The sequence below is a fragment of the Vicugna pacos genome, chromosome 14, assembly GCF_048564905.1.
Source record: "Vicugna pacos chromosome 14, VicPac4, whole genome shotgun sequence".
Classification (NCBI taxonomy): Eukaryota; Metazoa; Chordata; class Mammalia; order Artiodactyla; family Camelidae; genus Vicugna; species Vicugna pacos.
Window position 1 is genome coordinate 1,059,165 of NC_133000.1, and position 20,144 is coordinate 1,079,308.

The 20,144-nt window shown below is 43.4% G+C and overlaps 1 protein-coding gene across 1 annotated transcript in view; it reads right to left on the minus strand.

Annotated features, from left to right (window-relative positions):
- Nucleotides 1–13,392, minus strand: part of XPO4 (exportin 4) — a 91,617-nt gene extending 78,225 nt beyond the window's left edge. Inside the window, exon 1 of the mRNA XM_072975975.1 lies at nucleotides 13,277–13,392. Within this exon, the coding sequence (XP_072832076.1) occupies nucleotides 13,277–13,345 (69 nt within the window). The 5' untranslated portion in view covers nucleotides 13,346–13,392. The remainder of the gene's footprint in view (nucleotides 1–13,276) is intronic.
- Nucleotides 13,393–20,144: the final 6,752 nt, after the last annotated feature.

The following is a 20,144-nucleotide window of genomic DNA, read 5'->3' on the forward strand; positions in this document are numbered from 1 at the left end:
GACCGCCAGCAAGTCCACAAACACACCTCTCCTGGGAACCGCCAATTTACGGAGACAGATGGACTTAACAAGCTTAATCCAACGCGCATAAATAATTTCACCTTAACTGGATTTCACACATTTTTTTCCGACATCCTTTAGCTATTTTATCTTATTTTACTTTTTTTTAATTGAAGTATAGTCAGTTTACAATGTGTCAACTTCTGGTATACAGCACAATACTTCCATCAGACACGAATATATATATGATCGTCTTCATATTCTTCTTCATTGTGAGCTACTAAAAGATATCGAATGTAGTTCCCTGTGCTATACAGTATAAACTTGCTTATTTATTTTATATACACCAGTCAGTATCTGCAAATCTCGAACTCCCAATTTATCCCTTCCCACCCCCTTCCCCGCTGGTAACCATAAGTTTGTTTTCTACATTTTTTTTAAACACACTGAACATTCTTTTTAAACACACTGAACAACTGACAACGCCACACCGGGCCATAAAGCCCTTCCAAACAAATGCTAAGTAATGCACACAATACATTTGCTGAGCACAAAGCAGTTCAGTTAGAGCCTGATTTAACAACATAAAACCTAGAAAAATTTAAGGATAAAAGAAGAAATCATACTGGAATTTATCTGAAATTAATCAAAAACACTCATATCAAAAACCTGCAGTATACAAACAGGGCATGAGAGGGAAATGCATTTCTTAAAGGCTTACATGGAAAATTCAAAAGGTTAAAACCAACCAACTAAACAACCAACCTAAGAGCTTAGAAAAACAGCAGAACCTACCCAAGAAAAACAGACTGAAGGAAATAATAAAGAGCAGAAAATGATGCACCAGAAATTACATATACAAGAGATAAACAGAAAAGCCAGAAGCTGCCTCTCTTGAAATGACAACCAAAGTGGTAAAAAACTTCGGCAAGATTAATCAAGAGAGGGAGGGGGAGGGCAGAAGAACACAGATCTATAAACAGTCAAGGCCAAGAGAGACAGCAGCTACACATGCCTCAGACACGCTGGAAGAACAACTTCATAGTAATAAATATAAAAACAGAAGTAATATGAAAAAATCCCTAGAAAAATGTAACCACCAACTTAAGAGACAGAAAACGTGAAAAGTTCTCCAACTATTAAATAAACTGAATCGGTAACTTAAAATAGTTTTTCTTTTAAACCCACTGACCCAGAAGATTTTACCAGTGATTTTACCAAACAGTAGGGAATAAATAGCTCCAATCCTACACAAATTTCAAGAGCGTACAAAAGAGGGGACACTCCTCAGCCCATTTTGGGAGGGCAGCACATCGTCATAAATGCGCCAATGGCAAAACCAGATGAGGACACTGCAAGGAAAGACACACCTAGGCCAGTTTCACTCATCAACAGACAGTTCACATGCCAATCCAACAGTGAAATTTCCTTTAAATTAAGGTAAGAACGTACACTGTGCCCAAGTCAGTTCACCCCAACAAGGGGAAGCCGGGTTAACACCAGAATAATCAACATCTTTCACCACATTAACAGATTAAAGGAAAGATTACATTATCACAAAAAGCAGAAATGCGTTTAATAAATTAAGATCCGTGACTAAACTTTCAGCAGACTTCCTTAACCTGATTAGAATTTACCAAAAAAAACCTAGAGCGAGCATCAAATCCAACGAAGAGAGAATAAAGGCATTCCCTTACATTGTCAGTAGCTGTCAGTATGCCTTCAGGGTCCACTGAACTCAATTTTTGGAGTTTTTTTTTTTTAAGTAGTTTTAACTAATTGCAATGCTTGATATTTTATGATTTTTTCCCTTAGAGTTCTCCCAAAGAATAAGGAGAAATTTTACTTTTAAAAAATTGAATAAAACTCACTCTAACTTGAAGTCACCCATGGATCCATTGGACTTTTTTATACACCTAAGAAATACAGTAAGATCTGAGTGATCAGATTTTTTTTAATATTGTGAAACATCTTGCTACTTCAACATTCTCAGGATTATTTCATCAGAACTCAGCAGTTATCCCCAACTATGCTAAGAAAAAAGTAAAATAACAAAATTTTTAAATGATGAAATCACCTAGAAAAGTAATGCAATAGCAAAATAAAAACCAGCACGATTATATTATCCTCAATTATTTCTGCTACGCTGCTCAAATTTCAACATGATCTTTCAAGAAGATACAAAAGAAATCTGGAAACACCATCTTTGTAGGGGTTTTTTTGTTTGTTTTAGGTTTCACTGAATAGTGGTGAGAATTTAGAATTTTTCATTTTCCATCCATAATGACAGAGAAAAAAGTTGATAAGGAAAGACATTTTACAATTAAGAGGTAAATCAGAAAATGAATGCAAAAAGATACACAACAATATGAAAATGAATATATGTATATTCATGTATGACTGAAGCATTGTGCTGTACACTAGAAACTGACACACTGTAAACTGACTATACTTCAATAAACAAACAAACACAAAAGATACGCAGCAGTACACTAAACCTGTACTGTCCAAAACAGTAGCCACTGGTCCATTTTAGTTATCTAAGTTTGTTATAATTAAATTAAAAATTTGGCTCCTCATCTGCACTAGCCACATTGTTGAGTGCTTAACAGCCACGTGTGGTCAGCGGCTATCACATGGACAACACACATACAGAGCATTCCTGTCCCTGCAGAACGTTCTAACGCGCAGACTCAGTCACAATGATAAAACTGATCATGCAAGTGTAATCTCAGACCCTGAGTCTTCAGTTGATGCCATTTTCAATGAGAGGTTTTCAACCGAGGCAATTTTGTGCCCCAGGGGACAGCCAGCAATGTCTGGAGACATCTTTGGTTGCCACAACTGGGGGTGCTATTGGCAACTAACAGATAAAGGGGAGGGGTGCTGTGGAACATCCTACAACGCAAAGCCCAGCCCAAAATGCCCACGGTGACAAGAGTGAGAAACCCTGCCCTAGGTGAATTTTCTCAAACTCCAGAATCAATGAGAGGGGAGGGTATAGCTCAGCGGTGGAGTACATGCTCAGCATGCATGAGGTTCTGGGTTCAATCCCCAGTACCTCCATTAAAAAAATAATTAAAAAAACAGACCTAATTACCTACCCCTTCCAAAAAAAAAACCAAAAAAACTGAAGCTTTAAAAAAATTAAGAAAGAATCAGTGAATGAGCAATGTACTTCCAAAGACAAGAAGGAAACAGAGTACTCTCACCCGGTCAGTCATCACACAGGAATTACTTTACCCGATACTCTGTGCCAAGACCTGAACCAGCCTGTTCTGCTGAAAGGGTATGTGACAGTATTCTCTACTCTTTTATGAAATCTATGAAATCTATGTAGAAAATTTGCTTGATACAGTTCACAGGTGGACAAACGCTAAAGGCAGGTGTGTATACAAAGATGATAAACTCGCTGTCTTGAACACTCTAATTGACGTCTATAAATCTAAATTGAAAATGATTTACATTACGAAGCAAAAAATATGGCCATCTTCTATCGATGTTATGTGTCATCAGTGTTTTCAAAAGCATTGTGTTCTGATGATTCTAAAGCAAGAAGAAGAATCAGAGCAAGAAAGAAAAAGTACTAAGGTACGCTTAATTCCCACAATCAGCACTGCGCTGACAGTGCAGGTGCAACAAGCAGAAGGAACAACAGAAACCTGGAATCAGTATTTCCAAAGCAGAAGGTGAGGACGAGGAGACACAGCTACAGCCCGGACCTCCACTGTCCAGCATGGCAGCTCTATCCCGACGTGAACTTTTTGATTAATTAAAGTAAAATAATTCAGTTCTCCTTCGCAGTAGCCACATTTCAAGGGCTCAATACCCACATGAGGCTACTGGGGACCCTATTGGAGAGGGCTGACATGGAAGACACTACTCAAGAAGAAATTTAACTCAATAAATGTTCGCTCAGTGCCAATTATAAGGTCACCTTGATTCATGTGTTGATACATTAAAATGTAAAATAACTATAACACTTAGAGCATTTACTATGCACCGAGCACCAAACACTTGCCTTTTAATGTAAATGAAATCATTGAACCTTCACATTAACTCCCTGAAAATTATTATTTTCCTATTTTAGAGATGAAGAAACAGACACACAGAGGTTGAGTGACTTGTCGAATGTCCCACAGCTCGTCACGGGGTGGAGCCAAGAAGACTCCAGTCTGGATCCAGACCCTCTGTATTACACGCTGCTCAGTTCCTACATGTCAGTAACACTCCATGTGTGCTGCCTAATCCAGCAACGGGGTGATTTTTCTAACATCTCATCTGACTAGGTCACTGTCCTACTACAGTTGTTTTCTAATTAGTTCTCTGATCCCTGCCACAAAACCACAAAATCACAAAATACAGACAGACCAGATTTCTGAATTTATTAATCTTATTCAAAGACTGAAGTCAAATACTTTTGTATTAAAACATGGATAAATTATGGACTAGAATAAAATTTCTATTAACTTGTTAAGATAAGATAACAGCTGAGAAATTTTACATAAGCTGTTTCGGGGTGCTCCCCAGCTGCCCCCAAACATATATTCACCAGAAGAGTCACTTCGGCATTAAAAACATTTTTAAGAACATTAATAAATTCCCTTCCAACTCTAACTTAGTCCAGAACCCCATCACCTCTACAGACAACCTCCTGGCCTCCTAACAGGTCCTCCTACCTCACACCCTGCCTCCCTCAGGGGGATGCGCACACCGCTGTCAGCCACATACCCAAACCTCAGAGCAACGCATCCCACTGTGGGGCGAATCCAAGCTACTTATTATGACCAGTAAGGCCTTAGATAACCCAGACCTGCCTAATTCTCTAGGCCCTTCCCCATTTATTCATTCAACAAATACTACCAAGCAACTATTACGTGCAAAAAAGGTCCTTAAACCAACACATGTTAGAATCTAGTGAGGGAGACCAACATTCATTCATTCATCACACAAATAAATGTAAAATTTCAGGTGTGGCAGGTGCTGTGAAAGAACCGCTCAGTGATCTGAGGACAGGGCAGGGAAGCTAAGGAAACCCTTCCAGAGAATGTGACTACGGGGAGCCCCGAAGGATCAGGTGAGGGTGAGGAAGAGCATTCCAGGCAGAGGAAACAGCAGCGTCCGAGAGGTTCTGTGACAGGATCAGGACAGGAAGGGAGGCAGGGAGAGAGGGCGGGTGTGGCAGATGTAGAGGAAAAGCCACAGGAGAAGGGTCCTCAGAAGCTGGACATCAAGCCTGTCCAAGGCCGCGCAGCGAGGAACCCTGGTTGGAACCTGGGCAGCCCGCCTCCAGAACCCCCCCGCCCCACACGCCTGCCCTGCAGCAGTCCATTCACGAGTTTCCAGCTACAGATTACGATGAAAGGCCCACTGCGTGCAGGCGATGTACTAGCTGCTTCAGACACAACAGTGAGCCAACGACAAGCAAAACCAAACAGAATCTCTGCGCCCATGGAGTTTACAACCCAGTGGAGGAGTCAATCATATAATTAAATTAACAGCATAAAACTGCAGATGTAATAACGTTACTAAAGCAAAGGGTGCTATGAGAAAAGAATTTAGTGTAGTTTAGCATGGTCAGACCTTCTTTGACAAAGTAAACAACTACAATGAGATCTAAAACCTTAACTGTTAAAGAGGCAAAAGAAGGAGAAGGGTGTCCGTAGCTGAGGGGACACATGCACATAGGGTCCAGAAAGGAGGCAGCACATCAAATGTGACAGGCCAGTGCCCAGGCTGCGGCAGCCCGAGGCCAGCTGCAGCAGTGTGACCAATGCGGGAACACAGGGCGCAACTCCCAAAAAGTCCCCGGGCTTAGTGTAATACTCTGGTCGTCACCCTGAAATTCGTCATAGTTTTAGCTCTGAACCTGTATTTTGTAAGTGGAGCCCAGTGAAACAACGGCGCATGCATGGGGGCTGTGAAGACAGGCCCTAGCCAGGCGCACACGCACACACGCCTCCAAGCAGTCTGGGGTGGGAGCTGGGCCCCCACTGGCAGCAGCACCAGGACCCCGGGGGAGGCCGGCTTGCCTGTCCATCCCCAGGGCCTGTCCCTGAGGCACCTGCACAAACACTAACTCTCCAGCCTGAGCACTAGGACAGGAACACAGGCAGGAACTTCTTCAGTAAATTACAAAACAAAAATGTACACATGGACACTGCAATAAAGCATTTCAGGGAGTTAACACAACTCTCCAGAGTTTTACTTTTCAAAGGATCTCTGCTTTTCAAAACTGCTACAGCAAAGCAAAACTACAGGCTTAGAAATTAAATTCAAAGACTGTCACATTCAATGGAAAAGAGCACTTTTTTTTAAATTGAAGTATAGTTGACTTACAATGTTGTGTTAGTTTCTGGTGTACAGCACAGTAATTCTGATATAGATATATATTCTTTTTCAGATTCTTTTCCATTATAGTTGGTTACAAGACACTGAATATAGTTCCTTGTGCTCTACAGTAAATCCTTGTTGTTCATCTGTCTTATATGTAGTAGTTTGTATCTGCTAATCCCAAACTCCTAGTTTATCCCTTCCCACCCCCTTTCCCCTCTGGTTACCGTAAGTTTGCTTTCTATGTCTGTGGATCTGTTTCTGTTTTATAAATAAGTTCATCTGTTTTTTTTTTTTTAGAGTCCACATGTAAGTGTTACCATATGATATTTGTTTTTCTCTGATTTACTTCACTTAGTATGGTAATCTCTGGGTCCATCCGTGTTGCTGCAAATGGCATTATCTCATTCTTTTTATGGCTGAGTAATATTCCTGTGTGCGTGTGTGTGCGCGGGCATGTATAAAATATAAAAACATCTTCTTTATCCCATCATCTGTCCATGGACGTTTAGGTCGCTTCCATGTCTTGGCTGTTGTAAATAGTGCTGCTATGAACACTGGGGTGCATGTATCTTTTCAAATTGGAGTTCCCTCCAGATATATGCCCAGGAGTAGGATTGCTGGATCACATGGTAACCCTTTTTAGTTTTATAAGGAACCTCCTTAGTGGCTGCACCAATTTGCATTCACACCAATAGCATAGGAACGTTCCTTTTACTCCACACCCTCACCAGCATTTATTATTTATAGACTTTTTTATGTGGCCATTCTGCCTGATGTGAGGTGATACCTCATTGTAGTTTTGATTTACATTTCTCTAAAAATTAGCAATGTTGAGGGGAAAAAATGCTATTTTAACATAAAGCCCTGGATGAACCATTTATTAATGAGAAGACAATTTTACTTTTTTTTAATTGAAGATACAACGGAAGAATGCAGAAGTACTTTTAATTACATACAAATAATTAAACTTTTGGCTTCTTGTATGACCTCTACAAGTAACTAAGAACTGTCACAGGAAATGTTAAAATATTGATAAACCTACACCTAAAATTAAAGTCAAGCACACGTCACATTGACTTCTATGAAGAGTTAATAGAAAAAAATGTTCTGCAAGAATAATCAGCTCTAAATGTACCAAAGTTTACATCTGTAAATAGGAAAAGCTGGCCCTCTGTTCTACATCCGTGAATTCAAACCACCACAAATCAAAGTACTTGGGGAAAAAATTCCAGAAAGTTTCAAAATGCAAAACCTGAATTTGCCTTGCACTGGCAAGTATTTACGTAGTATTCACATTGTACTAGGTGTTACACTCAATCTAGAGATAATTTAAAGTATAAGTGAGAGTGTGTGTAGGTTATATGCAAACACCACCATTTTATACAAGGGACGTGAGCATCTGTGGATTCTGGTCGGATGGGGGTGGAGGGGGTCCTAGAACCAATCCCATGCTGATACCAAGGGACAACTGTTCACAGAAATGTATCACCACACTGTCACAGCCTATAAAGTATAAGAGCTCTAGTAATAGTTGCATTAGCAGAAGGATCCTACTTAAAATAAAAAATTGCCAAAACTTATTTGTAGACACCTTTCTTGGGCCCACACTCTATCTATGGAGTGTGTATCTCCCTGAATAAATCTACTTTCATTTAAAATATATTTGCAATCTCGCATTTGTTGAAAGCAACAGACATCACTTTCAATTATACTGATGGAAAATGAAACTGCCAAAAGCGAAACTTTTGATGGCCTAATAGATTTGCGAAAAACATGCCAAAGTTATCTTATGACCAATCAAGATACCACATAAAATATTATTTATTGTATATTATAAAATAACACATTATTCTTCTACAACCTATGTGTGTTGTCACTCAAAGCAGTATTACTTCTATTGTGTTTTATAAATAATAAGACACTTTTAAAGGAAAAAGCTTTATATTTTAGAAGCTCTAATGGCACTTTTCCCTTCTTTTTGAACAAAAGATACCACATTTTCATGTTACATGGAGCCTGGTTGGAAAACAAAAGACAGTAAAAAGAAAGAACCTTATGGCTAAAACTCGAGGAGGGGCCAGCAAGCAGGCTGAGGGCTCAGTGCCCCACTGAGGGAGCCCCTGAAGTGAGAGGGCAGAAGGAGACAGGCCTAAGAAACGGAACCTTTGGAGTTCAGACAGGAGTCTGCAATTTTCACAGTCACCCTGAGACTCGTTATGCACCTCCTAAATTTTGAAAGCCCCTAGTCTGGCATATCCCCACAATTACCAACGAATAGAGTGTGGCCTGAGAGTAAATCCCTGTCTCTGCTTCGGGAAAGTGTACTGATTTCCTAACAGCTCTTTCTCAAGACTTTCTTTTCCTTTCATTTGCTAGCCTGGTTATGCTTTACAAGCAGTGATTAAAGAAATCTGCAGAAATGGGATGACCTGGTTTAAAAATGCAAAACCATAAACATGGTCTCCTCAGCCTGAGCCATGATAGACAGGGCTTTTCTTTTCTTTTCTTTTCGAGATAAAAATTACAGAATATTCAAAAAGTAGTCACAGATTTTAAAAACAGTGGGGAGGGTACAGCTCAAGTGGCAGAGCGCATGCTTAGTGTGCACGAGGCCCTGGGTTCACTCCCCAGTACCTCCATCGAAAAAATTTAAAAATTAAATAATAAACCTAATTACCCCCCCTGCAAAAAATAACAATAAACACACGCAACATTCACATTTATCAAAGCAACATATTATTTGTGATTCAACGTTATATACTGTAAAAAAACATTCAAACTACTTTATTAAAAACAGAAATTGAGGACTTTCGCCACTTTCAATTGCATTTCCTAGAGAGCCACTCTTAAAAGTTTAGTATATACCTTGACTCTGTTTCAATGCATATATAAGCGTATGCAGAGATTTTTTTATTTAGAAAACAAAACTAAAATCATATGTTCTGTTCCCCGTTTATTTTGAGTGTCTTTCCACGTCCGTTCAGATCTTTTCATCAAAAACACTATTGCACGTTGGATCCACATTTCTTCACAGTTCCCTAATACGCCACGGCATGGAATACCGTGCTTTATGTAACCAATTCCTTCCAGCTGGAGATTCACATTATTTCAGTTCTTTGCTACAGCAAGGTATACATATGACAGGTTTTCGTGTGTGTGTGCAAGTATTTCTGGAGGCTGAATAAATAGCTAGAAGTGCAATCTCTGGGGTCAAAGGAAATGTTGATTTTTAAGGCTTCTGTAACAGACTGCCAAAAGTTAGGGAACTTTTACTCCCCCAAAACACCCTTCTGCCCAGCTTGCATTTCTTACTATTCAGAAAGGTATCACTAAGGTTTTTTTAATCAAGGTTAATATTTATAGTATACCATTTATACCAAAAAAAAACCCTATACAATGTAGATCGTAAAAGCACAGGAAATAAGGTCGTAATGTATTCAAACTTCATACAGACTGCTTAGGGAGGGGACTGAATGGGGAAAGAGCAAGGAGGCAGGCTCACTTTTTATTCTAGATACTGTGTGTTGTTGATACACTTTAAAATAATACCTTCCAGCATTACTGGCATAATTCCTAAACGACATAAAATGTGTCACCATCACCAAATTTTCAGGTCCATAAGCATAACCTGCTAACTTCACTCAGTCAGACTCTCACTGCTGGCTATGTTAGCACAGACGTGTGGTTGACTTTACTTACTCTGCTATGTTTTCATATCCTCTCAAAATGTATGGTTAGGTATCTTAAGCAAAAACCAACAACTGGAATATTTTTGGAAAAGAAAATTTCAGGACATATTTAAATAATGTTCCATTTATACAATGTTTTCAGAACAGATAATGTCACCTGCATACTGCTACTAATTTTAAAAAACCATTCCTCATTCCAGTTTGTTCACCTTCAAATTTATTTTCTAGCAAGTACTCTTGAATCAGAAGATTAAGCAGTATTTAAAACCATCTACAGAAAACATTCCTTATTAGTACTACTGGGGGGGAAGTCAGTCTTCTGTTGAGACCCATTAAAATTCATAAACATCTTTTTCACTCTAAAGGTCTAACATACTACTTTGTTGGCAGCTTATCCAATAACCCAAACATGACTGAAGACAGATGTTCACAGTGAAGCAACTGCAATATCCAAGAACACTCTGGCACTTCCCGTCAAGTAATAAAACATAGTATTCATGGTTTTATAGTACACTGACTTCGAGAAGCAGCATGGCTGAGTACAAATTTTAAAAGGGCTCTGAAAAGGAGGTCTGGTGACCTGGGGCCTGGAACACTCTCATCACCAATCTGCTCTGTGACCTGCCTTTCGCAAGTCATTTCTACCTCTCTGGGCCTCGGGTTCCCCATCTGCAGAATGGAAGAGAGAACACGTAAGCTAGGTTATTTTTCAGGGTCTGTTTCCTGAGAGAGGCTGACAAAAGATGTAGACCCTATTACCAAAAATGTAGGCCTGCACCACAAAATGTACTTCCATTCCCTTCTGCTACCCATCGTGAACTCCCCAAGACCTCAGCGCTGAAAGAGCTCTCAGGTTGTTCTACACACTAAAACTCCATGCTGATTTTCCTTAAAGAAATATACGGACTACCAAATGGAAAAAGTAAGCAAAAATAATTATGAAAGACATCACTGATTACTTTGAATCCTAAAACATATTAACAGCTAAAATATACAGTGATTTTCTACAAACGAGATTTCCTCAGATGGTTATTCACCTGACCTACAGACAATAAATGCCAAAATCACCCACTCTTTTTTAAATCTTCCAGTGTTAAGTAATTGAAGGAGATTTAACATTCTTAACTATCCCCAAATGAATTAGTTTACCTGCTCCCTAGCCCCACTACCCTACAGGTTAAGAACCACAGACTGGTAACAGACAGACCTGAGTGGGAATCCTCACTCTACCACATTTCTCGAAAATTTGGGTAAATTACTTGGCTTCTACATGTTTCAGTGCTGTGGTCTATTACATGAAAATGAAAGTAATAACCACCTCGTAATTACTGAGAATTAAATAAGGTAATACATGTAAAGTGCTTGGCATAGCGCCTCACACTAAATAAAATGTGAGTCACTGTTACTGACTGTAATACAATGGGATGCAGCTCTCATACTGAGAAATCGTGCGGTAACTGCTACTGCAACACGTTTCTGGTACACATTTTTGAATAGTTTAAGTGGACATCTCTAAAAAGGAATTCCTAATTTTAATAACACTTTTTTCAGTACTCTTCTGCTCTGGAAAAGATTAAAATATGTAAAGGGATGTATATATTTATATAACATAGAGAAGAGGTGGTGGGAAGCAGGAGAGGTAGAGTGGAAAGAGGCCCAGCTTTACAGCCCCAGACCTGAGTTCTAGACCTAATTCAGCCACTTAGTAATTATGTAACCTGGGCCACTTAAACTCTCAACCTTGTAAAGCCGTTGCAAGGATGAACAAAGTATGTGAAGCACCAGGCACAGTACCCCCCGTGTAGGACGCACTCAATAAACAGGACTTCATACGGCTCTTCTCAGCTACTCCCTCACAGGTGATGACAAAACTAGCTCTGCTGGGGGAGAGAGGCGATACTGGCTAGCACGAATACTAACATTCAGGTCAGCGAAGGGCACTTATTTTATATTATCAATTTAAGTACTAAAGCAGTGTTTTGGGGGTCACATACTCTTTCCAAAGTCAAATGAAATGAAATGGAGCCCCTAGCTCCTAGAAACTTTTCAGGTATTTCAGGAAACGCTGTATGTCAGAGACTTTAAACACCTTATATTAAGAGAGACAGTAGCTAGTCTTTTCTGGATTTAACCTACAAGAGTCTAAAAATGTTATCAAGTCAGTGTTATGACAAAAGGATTCACTTAACTTCACTCACAATGCATAAGTAAATCCTGCTTTTTATTAGCCTTCTCAGTTTCACGAGCTAACTTTCATGAACTATCCGGTGGTGTGTGTGAAAACAAAACTTCATAGAAGAAACTACAAACGACGCTGTAATTAGTTCAAATATTTTTAAATGTGATGCACGAACACAAAACCCAAGCACCGAGCCAAAGGGAAAAAAGCAAAAAGGTAACAAAGCTGGCTGCATTCAATTCTTAGAAAGGCTGAGTCAATTCAAGCAATCAAGGAGCCTCTAACTTTCAAAAGCATCTACAAACACGGAAGTAGTAATTACAAAAACAAAACTGAGCCAGCAAATACACAGTTTATTGAGTGACTGAATATGGTTAATCCTTACTTCTACTCCCTGCGTGGAATGCTTGCTTTATCCTTTGACTCGGCCTTACCTACTTCTTGTACCCTACTCACCAAAACTGCTCACTGTATTGCAGTGTGAGAAAGAAATCCACGAGGACCGTACACCCAACTCTCCTCAACGCGCGACCCGCAGGGAGCTCAGTCCTAGACCAAGTTTTGCCCCAGTGACCTTGGTCCCAAAGATTCCCTCCCTCCCCGCCGCCGGTCCTCCACGTGCAGCGGCTGCGGCCGCCCGGGCCGCTGCAGGTCGGAGAAAGCGCTCGAGGAGCCGAGGCAGGAGCGGGACGAGGGTTGCTAACAGCGTCCGGGATGGACCACCCCTCCGCCGCCGACACCAACTCCCCGGCGGGGCGCCCGCGCCCCGACCTGGCTCCCGCCTCCCCTCGCCCCCGCGCGGGGAGGGCCGCGGCACAGGAAACCCCTTCCCACGGGCCCCGACTCCGCGGCGCGGCCGGGGCGCCGGACACCCAGGGGAGGAGACAGGCCAGCCAGGAGTGCGGAGGCAGGCGCGCGGCGGAGGGACAGCCCTGCGCCACGCCGCCGCCGCCGCCTCCAGTCCCGGGGCTCCCGGGCGCCCGGCCGGTCGCCAGCCCGGCGGGCGCAAAGGCCGAGCGCGGCAGCACCGCCGGGGGCCGCGGGCGCGGGGCGCGGGGCCGCGGCCACTCACCATCAGAACTTTGGCCGCATTCTCCAGCTGAGCGATCACTTCTGGGGGCCCCAGCGCCGCCGCCATCATGGTCTCTCTTCAATGACGCGCCATGCGCTGCATTCTGGGAACGGGCGCCCGGCCGGCCAATCGCGCGGCGCCCCGGGCTGGCGCGCTCCCGACGTCGACGCGGGGTCACGGGGTCGCGGGGTCGCGGGGTCACGGGGCGAGGGCGGCGGGCGGGGGGGGGAGGCGCTTCCCCGGCCGCGACCCGGCCCCGACCTCGCCCGCGCCCACGCCCGGCCCCGCACGCTCGCCGGGCGCCTCCGTCCCGAGCCTGCGCTGTGCGGCCGCGGCGGCTCCGCGCTCCCGGGACCTGCGTCCACGTCTGTGTGCGAGACTCCACCGGGACGCGCATCCTTCCCTCTCGCGCCTCCCCTTCCAGGGAGGGAGAGGCCGGCCTCCGTGAGCGCAGCGCCGCGCAGGGCCCGGGCGGCCGTGGGCGGGCCTCGGGGTGGGGGCGTCTGCCGCGGCGCCGGGCGGGTCCCGTGACCACCGTGCCCCGGTGCGTCGGGCTCGCGTTCGCAGCAGCCTCCGCTGTGAGGAGCCCCGTTCGGATGAGGGGTTTGCTTTGCCTGAGCCGACATCTCCTTCCCCTAAGCGGCTACCTTCCGCTGCGTTCTGCTGCTTGGGGCTACACAGAAAGTGAGATTCACTTCCGTGTTAGCCAGTTTCTTCTGCCAAAAGCTCCCCATAGTTCTTCCAGTTATACGTGAGCCGTACTTTTGAGGGTTTCCTTTTTAAGTCACTGCAACCGAAATGCATTATTAGCGGCATTGAAAACCAGGTTTCTCATATTTGGCATCCGTACAGCTTGAAGTTGAGGAAGTAAATTAACAAGGGTTTATTGCTAGAGAGACAAAGGAATTGTTTACAGAAGGGCAAGGTGAGCGCAACTAGTTAGTGGCCCTTTTTACTTTAAGAATTGTGTGAAACTGAGTTAACGCCGTGCCTGACATACAGGATGCATTCAGTCAACGTTTCACTAAGTACAGGCTTTCTTAACTTCACGATTTTTCAACTTTTCGATGGTGTGGAAGTGATAAACTATTCATTAGAAACCGCTTCAAATTTTGATCTTCTCCCAGGCCAGCCCAGTACCCTCCTGGCTCCTAATCTGCCGCACAGTCACAAGCGTGAACAACCGATACCCTTAACAACCATTCTGTTTTTCACCTTCAGTACAGCGTTCAGTTAATTACGTGAGATAGTCAACACTTTGTTGTGAAATAGGCTCTGGGTTAGACGATTTTCCCAACTATCCATGTTGTCCGCCTTAAATATGCACCATGTTAATATGTCAATTGTATCTCCTTACACCATATACCAAAAGTAACTCAAAATGGATCAAAGACCTAAAGTGATAAAACTCTTAGAAAATGGATGAATGGATAAACACAATGTAGTGTAGACAGACGTACGATGAAATACTAATAAGCCTTAAAAAGGTAGGAAATCCTGTCACACGCCAAAGCAGATGAACCTTGAGGACATAACACTAAGCGAAATAAACCAGTCATGAAAAGACAGACTGTGATTCCGCCATGTGAGATTCCTCTAGTAGTCAGATTCATGGAGACAGTGGGACGGTGGTTGCCAGAGGGTGGGGGGAGGAATGGGGAACAGTTGTTTCATGGGGACAGAGTTTCTGTTTCAAAAGATGAAAAACAATGTGAGTGTACCTAACACTACCAAATTGTGCACTCAAAAATGGTTAAGATGGTACCTTTTATGCTACTGTGTTTTTTTAAACCACAATTAATCTTTTTAAGATCAATGTAAATAAACATCCCATTTTTCTTGTGAAATTTGACTGCTTTGCTTAAAAAATAAAATTGGAAAAAATATTTTCATAATAAATCGAATATATTACTTGCTTGTTCACTATCTGTCGGTGTGAAATGAACAATGGAATTTTCCAAATACATAATATGTGACATCACAACACGGTAAATGTGGAGGCGTGTGAGCATGTGGTTTTCTCCTTTTGAGACAGGCATTAAAGACACTTCTGAAAATGTAAAAACAGTGGCACTCCTCTCGCTAAATTTTTTGTTTCAGAAAGAGTTACTTTTCATATAAATGTGTTAGGTGAACTTGTAGTGAGTTTCCAATTGTTCTTTTAAATGAATTGATATTTTTTAATTTTTCAATTTTAACTTTTTGTACAGTAAATAGCAGTAAATACAACCCACATATGCAAAAGCTCTTTGGAGTCGTCAATAAGGTTTTTTTCTCCCCCTTCATATTAATTAGTTTAATGTCTGATTCTTTTAAATGTTCAGATTATTTAAGGGACTATAACTTTAATTTTTTAATGTTATAATTAGTCATGAGATTCACTAGTAGTAACTAAAAGGCCACATTTTCAAATGATTAAAAGAAAACAAGATTTATAGTCTAATGTGCTCTGTGAAAAATAGAAAAAGTACCAGAAGCTGAACATTTAAGGTGTTTCCAAGAGAAACAAAAGCCAGGGAAAGGCTCTTCTGGACTAACTGCCAACAACCACTGTCAAACCCACGTTGGGGGGAGGGTACAGCTCAGTGGTAGAGCGCATGCTTAGCGTGCACGAGGTCCTAGGTACCTCCATTAAACAATACAAATTAAACAAAAAAATCCACATTGACCGTGATTGTGAGCCAGCCTCACTGCGCCAACAGCCACAATGCGGAGGGTGCTCTAAATTCAGCCATTTGTCTTGCAAATACAAAGCTGTGGACCCTGAGCGCAAGAGGGTCAAGGTGTCTGATGCACGCTGTAAATCCATTTGTCAGCCTTGCCGTGCTGGGTAGGTCACCAACCAGGAGTATTCACAGGTAGGTGGCACAGTGTCAGGATAGCACCGCCCTACTTCCAGAGCCCTTCCTTACAGGAAGATGGATGAATCATGCAATAGAGAGAGCATTCTGCTTTACTTGAGAATCAGGAGAGGGAAAAAAGTCTCTCTTGACAAGGCATTTCTGAAGCCCAGACTAGATGGGACACTTCATGAGAACAGTTCCCTTTGCTGAAGAAGACACTTGGTCTAGAAAATGCTAAGGAATCTGATAACCCAGGAGTACTGAAACCATGCAGGGTAGCGCGCAGAACTGAGTACTATGGTGTGAAATTTACAGGAACTTCTTGTATTTCCCCGGAAATAAATACATGGGAAACAAAAAGGGAAATACCTCTTTAGAATATTTCCTTTTGCACAGAAGGTATATTTCTGCACATGTGATATGCCTGTGAAATGCTACTATTTGGAGTTCTCAGATATTAAATACTTGATTAGTATCACAAAGTTCTGATGTGTGTGTATCAAAGTAATTGCAAAACATCATCAGTGGCTTTGTCCCTTCTGCTCTCACAACTCGCCATCTTAACATTTCTTTGTGAGCCAGTTTACTTCTAGAACATAAAACCAGGCATTCTTCATGCTGTTGAACCCTACAGCACCGTAAGTTTAGTCTGTTTTTCTTTTATCTTCTTAATTTATTTATACGACATGTAAAAACTTAGCAACTCTCTGATGAAGTAAAACGATTACTGGTTAGAAAACAACCAGGGACAATACTCCACCTTCCCTATAAAGCTCAGTATTGTAAGGCACCCATCCAGTTAAAATGTTCTGAGATTGTAATAAATCTCTGTTTTTCCAGAGAAATCTCAGACTAGTCCTACGGCCCACCGACCTAAAGGCTTGAGTTGCTCACAGATTCCTAGGGTCTTTAAATGAATTGTCCTGCTGGCCTAGCCGCAGACTCGGCCTAAGAGGTGGCCACCTGGGGGCGCTGTGCAGGCCGAGGGTGTGGTGCCATTTGGCGGTGCGTCCTCTGACCCGTCTAGCGGAAAGGAACGCGGCATTTGACAACAGCTGGTTTGCTGGTTTGCTAACTGCCTCAGCGGGGCTGGTGCCCCGGCCCCGGAGACCAGCCACACCAACCGCGTGCTGGCGTCTGCCCCATGACTGCTGCTCCCTCGCCAGCACCTTCCCAGCCTCCTGCAGTGACGATCATCCTGTATATCCAGCAACACTCAAGCCCACCTCTTATCAAAGCCCCCAACCAGCTCTCCCGACTCTGTCGCTACACATTTACTTAAAAGGAATAGTCATCTTTGAGGTAAAACTTTTTTCTGTAAAGTAGTCTCTCGCGCAAGTCTGATGAAAGCAATGCCTGTAGGACATACGAGCTGAATCATCTAATCCCGTCTGCTTTATGCTGTAGGTCTGCAAAGAACCTATGATAAACTTCTGCAGAGCCTCCGATGGGTTTTAAAACAGTCAAGCCTCAACGCTAAGGATTCAATACGTGCAAAGTGGTGCTTCGCACATACACTGAACGCAATGCCACCGGTAAAACTGTGTGTAGGAAACGAACGGTAGGTGCCTGTAATTCCGGAAGAGTAAGCCATGCCGTTCCAGGGTCCCTGGACAATTGTCCAGCTTCTTGTCCCTCTGGGCGGGGGAAGGACACAATGCAGATTTGCCTTCACATCCTAGAAATCTGCACATTTATCACTTCTAAGTGACTATGTAGGTTCAACAGCACCTTCCTAGAATGCATAGATATAAAAAGAAATCACTAAAAGGAAACATTGCAATTTGCCAGTGATTTAATGAAGAATCCCTATTTTCCTCTCTGTGGAAACAGAAAGAAATTTTGTGGACCCTTAAAGGTGAGCACCAATCTCACTTGCAAAAGCACATCACCAGCGCCCCCTGCTGTCTGCCGGCTGGACCCGGCACCCAGGAGCTATGGCACTTTCTGGACTAAAATACCGCACAGAATTCAGGATAAATGATCAGTGGATTAGGCACAGGCAAGTACGTTCTGTATGTATATTCTAGAGTAAAGGAAGTCAAACCCCCAAACACACCTGTACAAGCGTATTTCTACATATATTCTTATTATCTTAGTATCTGTTTCTGTTTCAGCTGTGATCATGTAACCTATTGTTGGAAAGAAGTAGGACTTGAAACATTACTTGGTGTGAACTCCCGTGGCCCAGAAGAGAAACATGTGAACAAAAATCTGCTCAACAAAATTCAGATGATCTCTGGTAACGTTATTTGTGGAAGGTCAGGGCTGAACCACCAAGCCTTTCAGGAATGCTGAAGCCTGCAGACGTGAACCTATGCTGATCAACATAACTAACAATCTCAACAGAAGATTCCCAGCACTGTGGTTGCCTCCGTCTTTAACTGAAGGCTGCATCTCTAGGTCATCAGTTCTTTAAGGTCAAAACTCTGGGGCAAAAACAAGTAATTTAATTAGGAAGAAAACCTGCAGTTGTATGTAGAGTAACAACTTAATATTCTTTCCTTAGCCTTAAAGTGTTTCTCATTCCAAATATCAAAGCCTTGAAATCTCCAAGAGGGGTCCTAGTTACTTCTCTTTAATAGAAGTAAACAGGCGAGGAGGGTATGGCTCAGTGGCAGAGCACGTGCTTAGAATGTGTAAGGTCCTGGGTTCAATCCACAGTACCTCCATTAAAAAATAAATAAAGGAAACTCAATTTCCTCTCCCCAGAATACTTTATAAAGTAAATAATAATTTTATACTGTATAGCACAGGGAACCATATTCAATATCTTGTAACCGATGGTGAAGAATATGAGAATGAATGTATGTATGTTCCTAAGTGACTGAAGCATTGTGCTGTACACCAGAAACTGACACATTGTAAACTGTACTTTAATAAAGATATTTTAAACAGTAAATAATAATTTAAAAAATACTCCTAGATCCACCTAAAAAGTGCATTCTTAGTTTCTATACCGTTCCTTTCCTAATATTTATATACCTAGGTACCTCATCTACCTACTTCACTGGTTCCTAAAGACCCCAGATTAGTTGAAAAAGACAAGTTTATTTGGAAAAAGGAACCCTTTGTATTTTTATAAAACAATCATTTTGGGATAAACAAAGAGTAGTGATCCAAGAAAAAGCACCACGTCAGCAGTGCTGCTGCGGGCCCGGGGGCACGGGTGGCTTGGGGGCACAGGGTCTCTTCTGGCTGCAGTGCCCTCCGGGTGTGGTGGGCAGATTCTTCAACTTTGGATGCATTCTGCACAAGTGACTTGGTACCTGAAGTGGGAGTGTCGGGGCATCAGCCCCCGTTTTTCCTTTTTCCTGGCATCTTAGGTGTTGGAGAAAGAAAGAGGTGGGAGACAGAGGTCTCCTGTGACCCACCCTCACAGGTGCAGACCCAGACCTGAAGCTTCGAACGATGTGCACGATGTGGGGGGCCCTCGAGGATGGAAGTGGAAATGGGCTCAGGCAGGTGAGGGGCACTCACCTCGTGGAGCGTCACCCTCCCGGTCTCTCAGGCTCACCTGACGGACGGGAGCTCCGCGCAGGGGTCCTCCCCGCGCTGGGCCGCCTCCGAGGGGCGGGGAGGAGTCTGCCCAGCCCCGACACGGCACGTCCGGCCCCAGCGCGGCCCCTCGTCCGGGCGCCTGCTTGCCTTGGTGCCGGGCCTCCCACACGCCTCTCGGGGCAGGGGCCCGGGCCCGGGCCGCCACCCACAGCGTCCACTCCGCCCCCCCAGCCCTTGTCCCGCCCCAGCCCCCCTCTCCCCCTCGGGAGACGCGGGCTCCTGGTCAGCAGCCACTCCGGCCGAAGCGCAGCCGTGGCTGGGAGCGCTCCCGCCGCCTGGGGGGCGAGCGGGTCCGGAGCGGCGACGGCCGGCTCCGCGCACGTCCCGGCGCGGCTCCCCGAGCCGAGCCCGGAGCTCGCCACAGCTCCTGTCCCTGCCTCTGGGCCAGAACGAAGGAAAAGCCTGCAGGAAACATCGTGTTGCATATTTACTCAAACCACGGAAGTGAAACGTTTGGAGCGAAC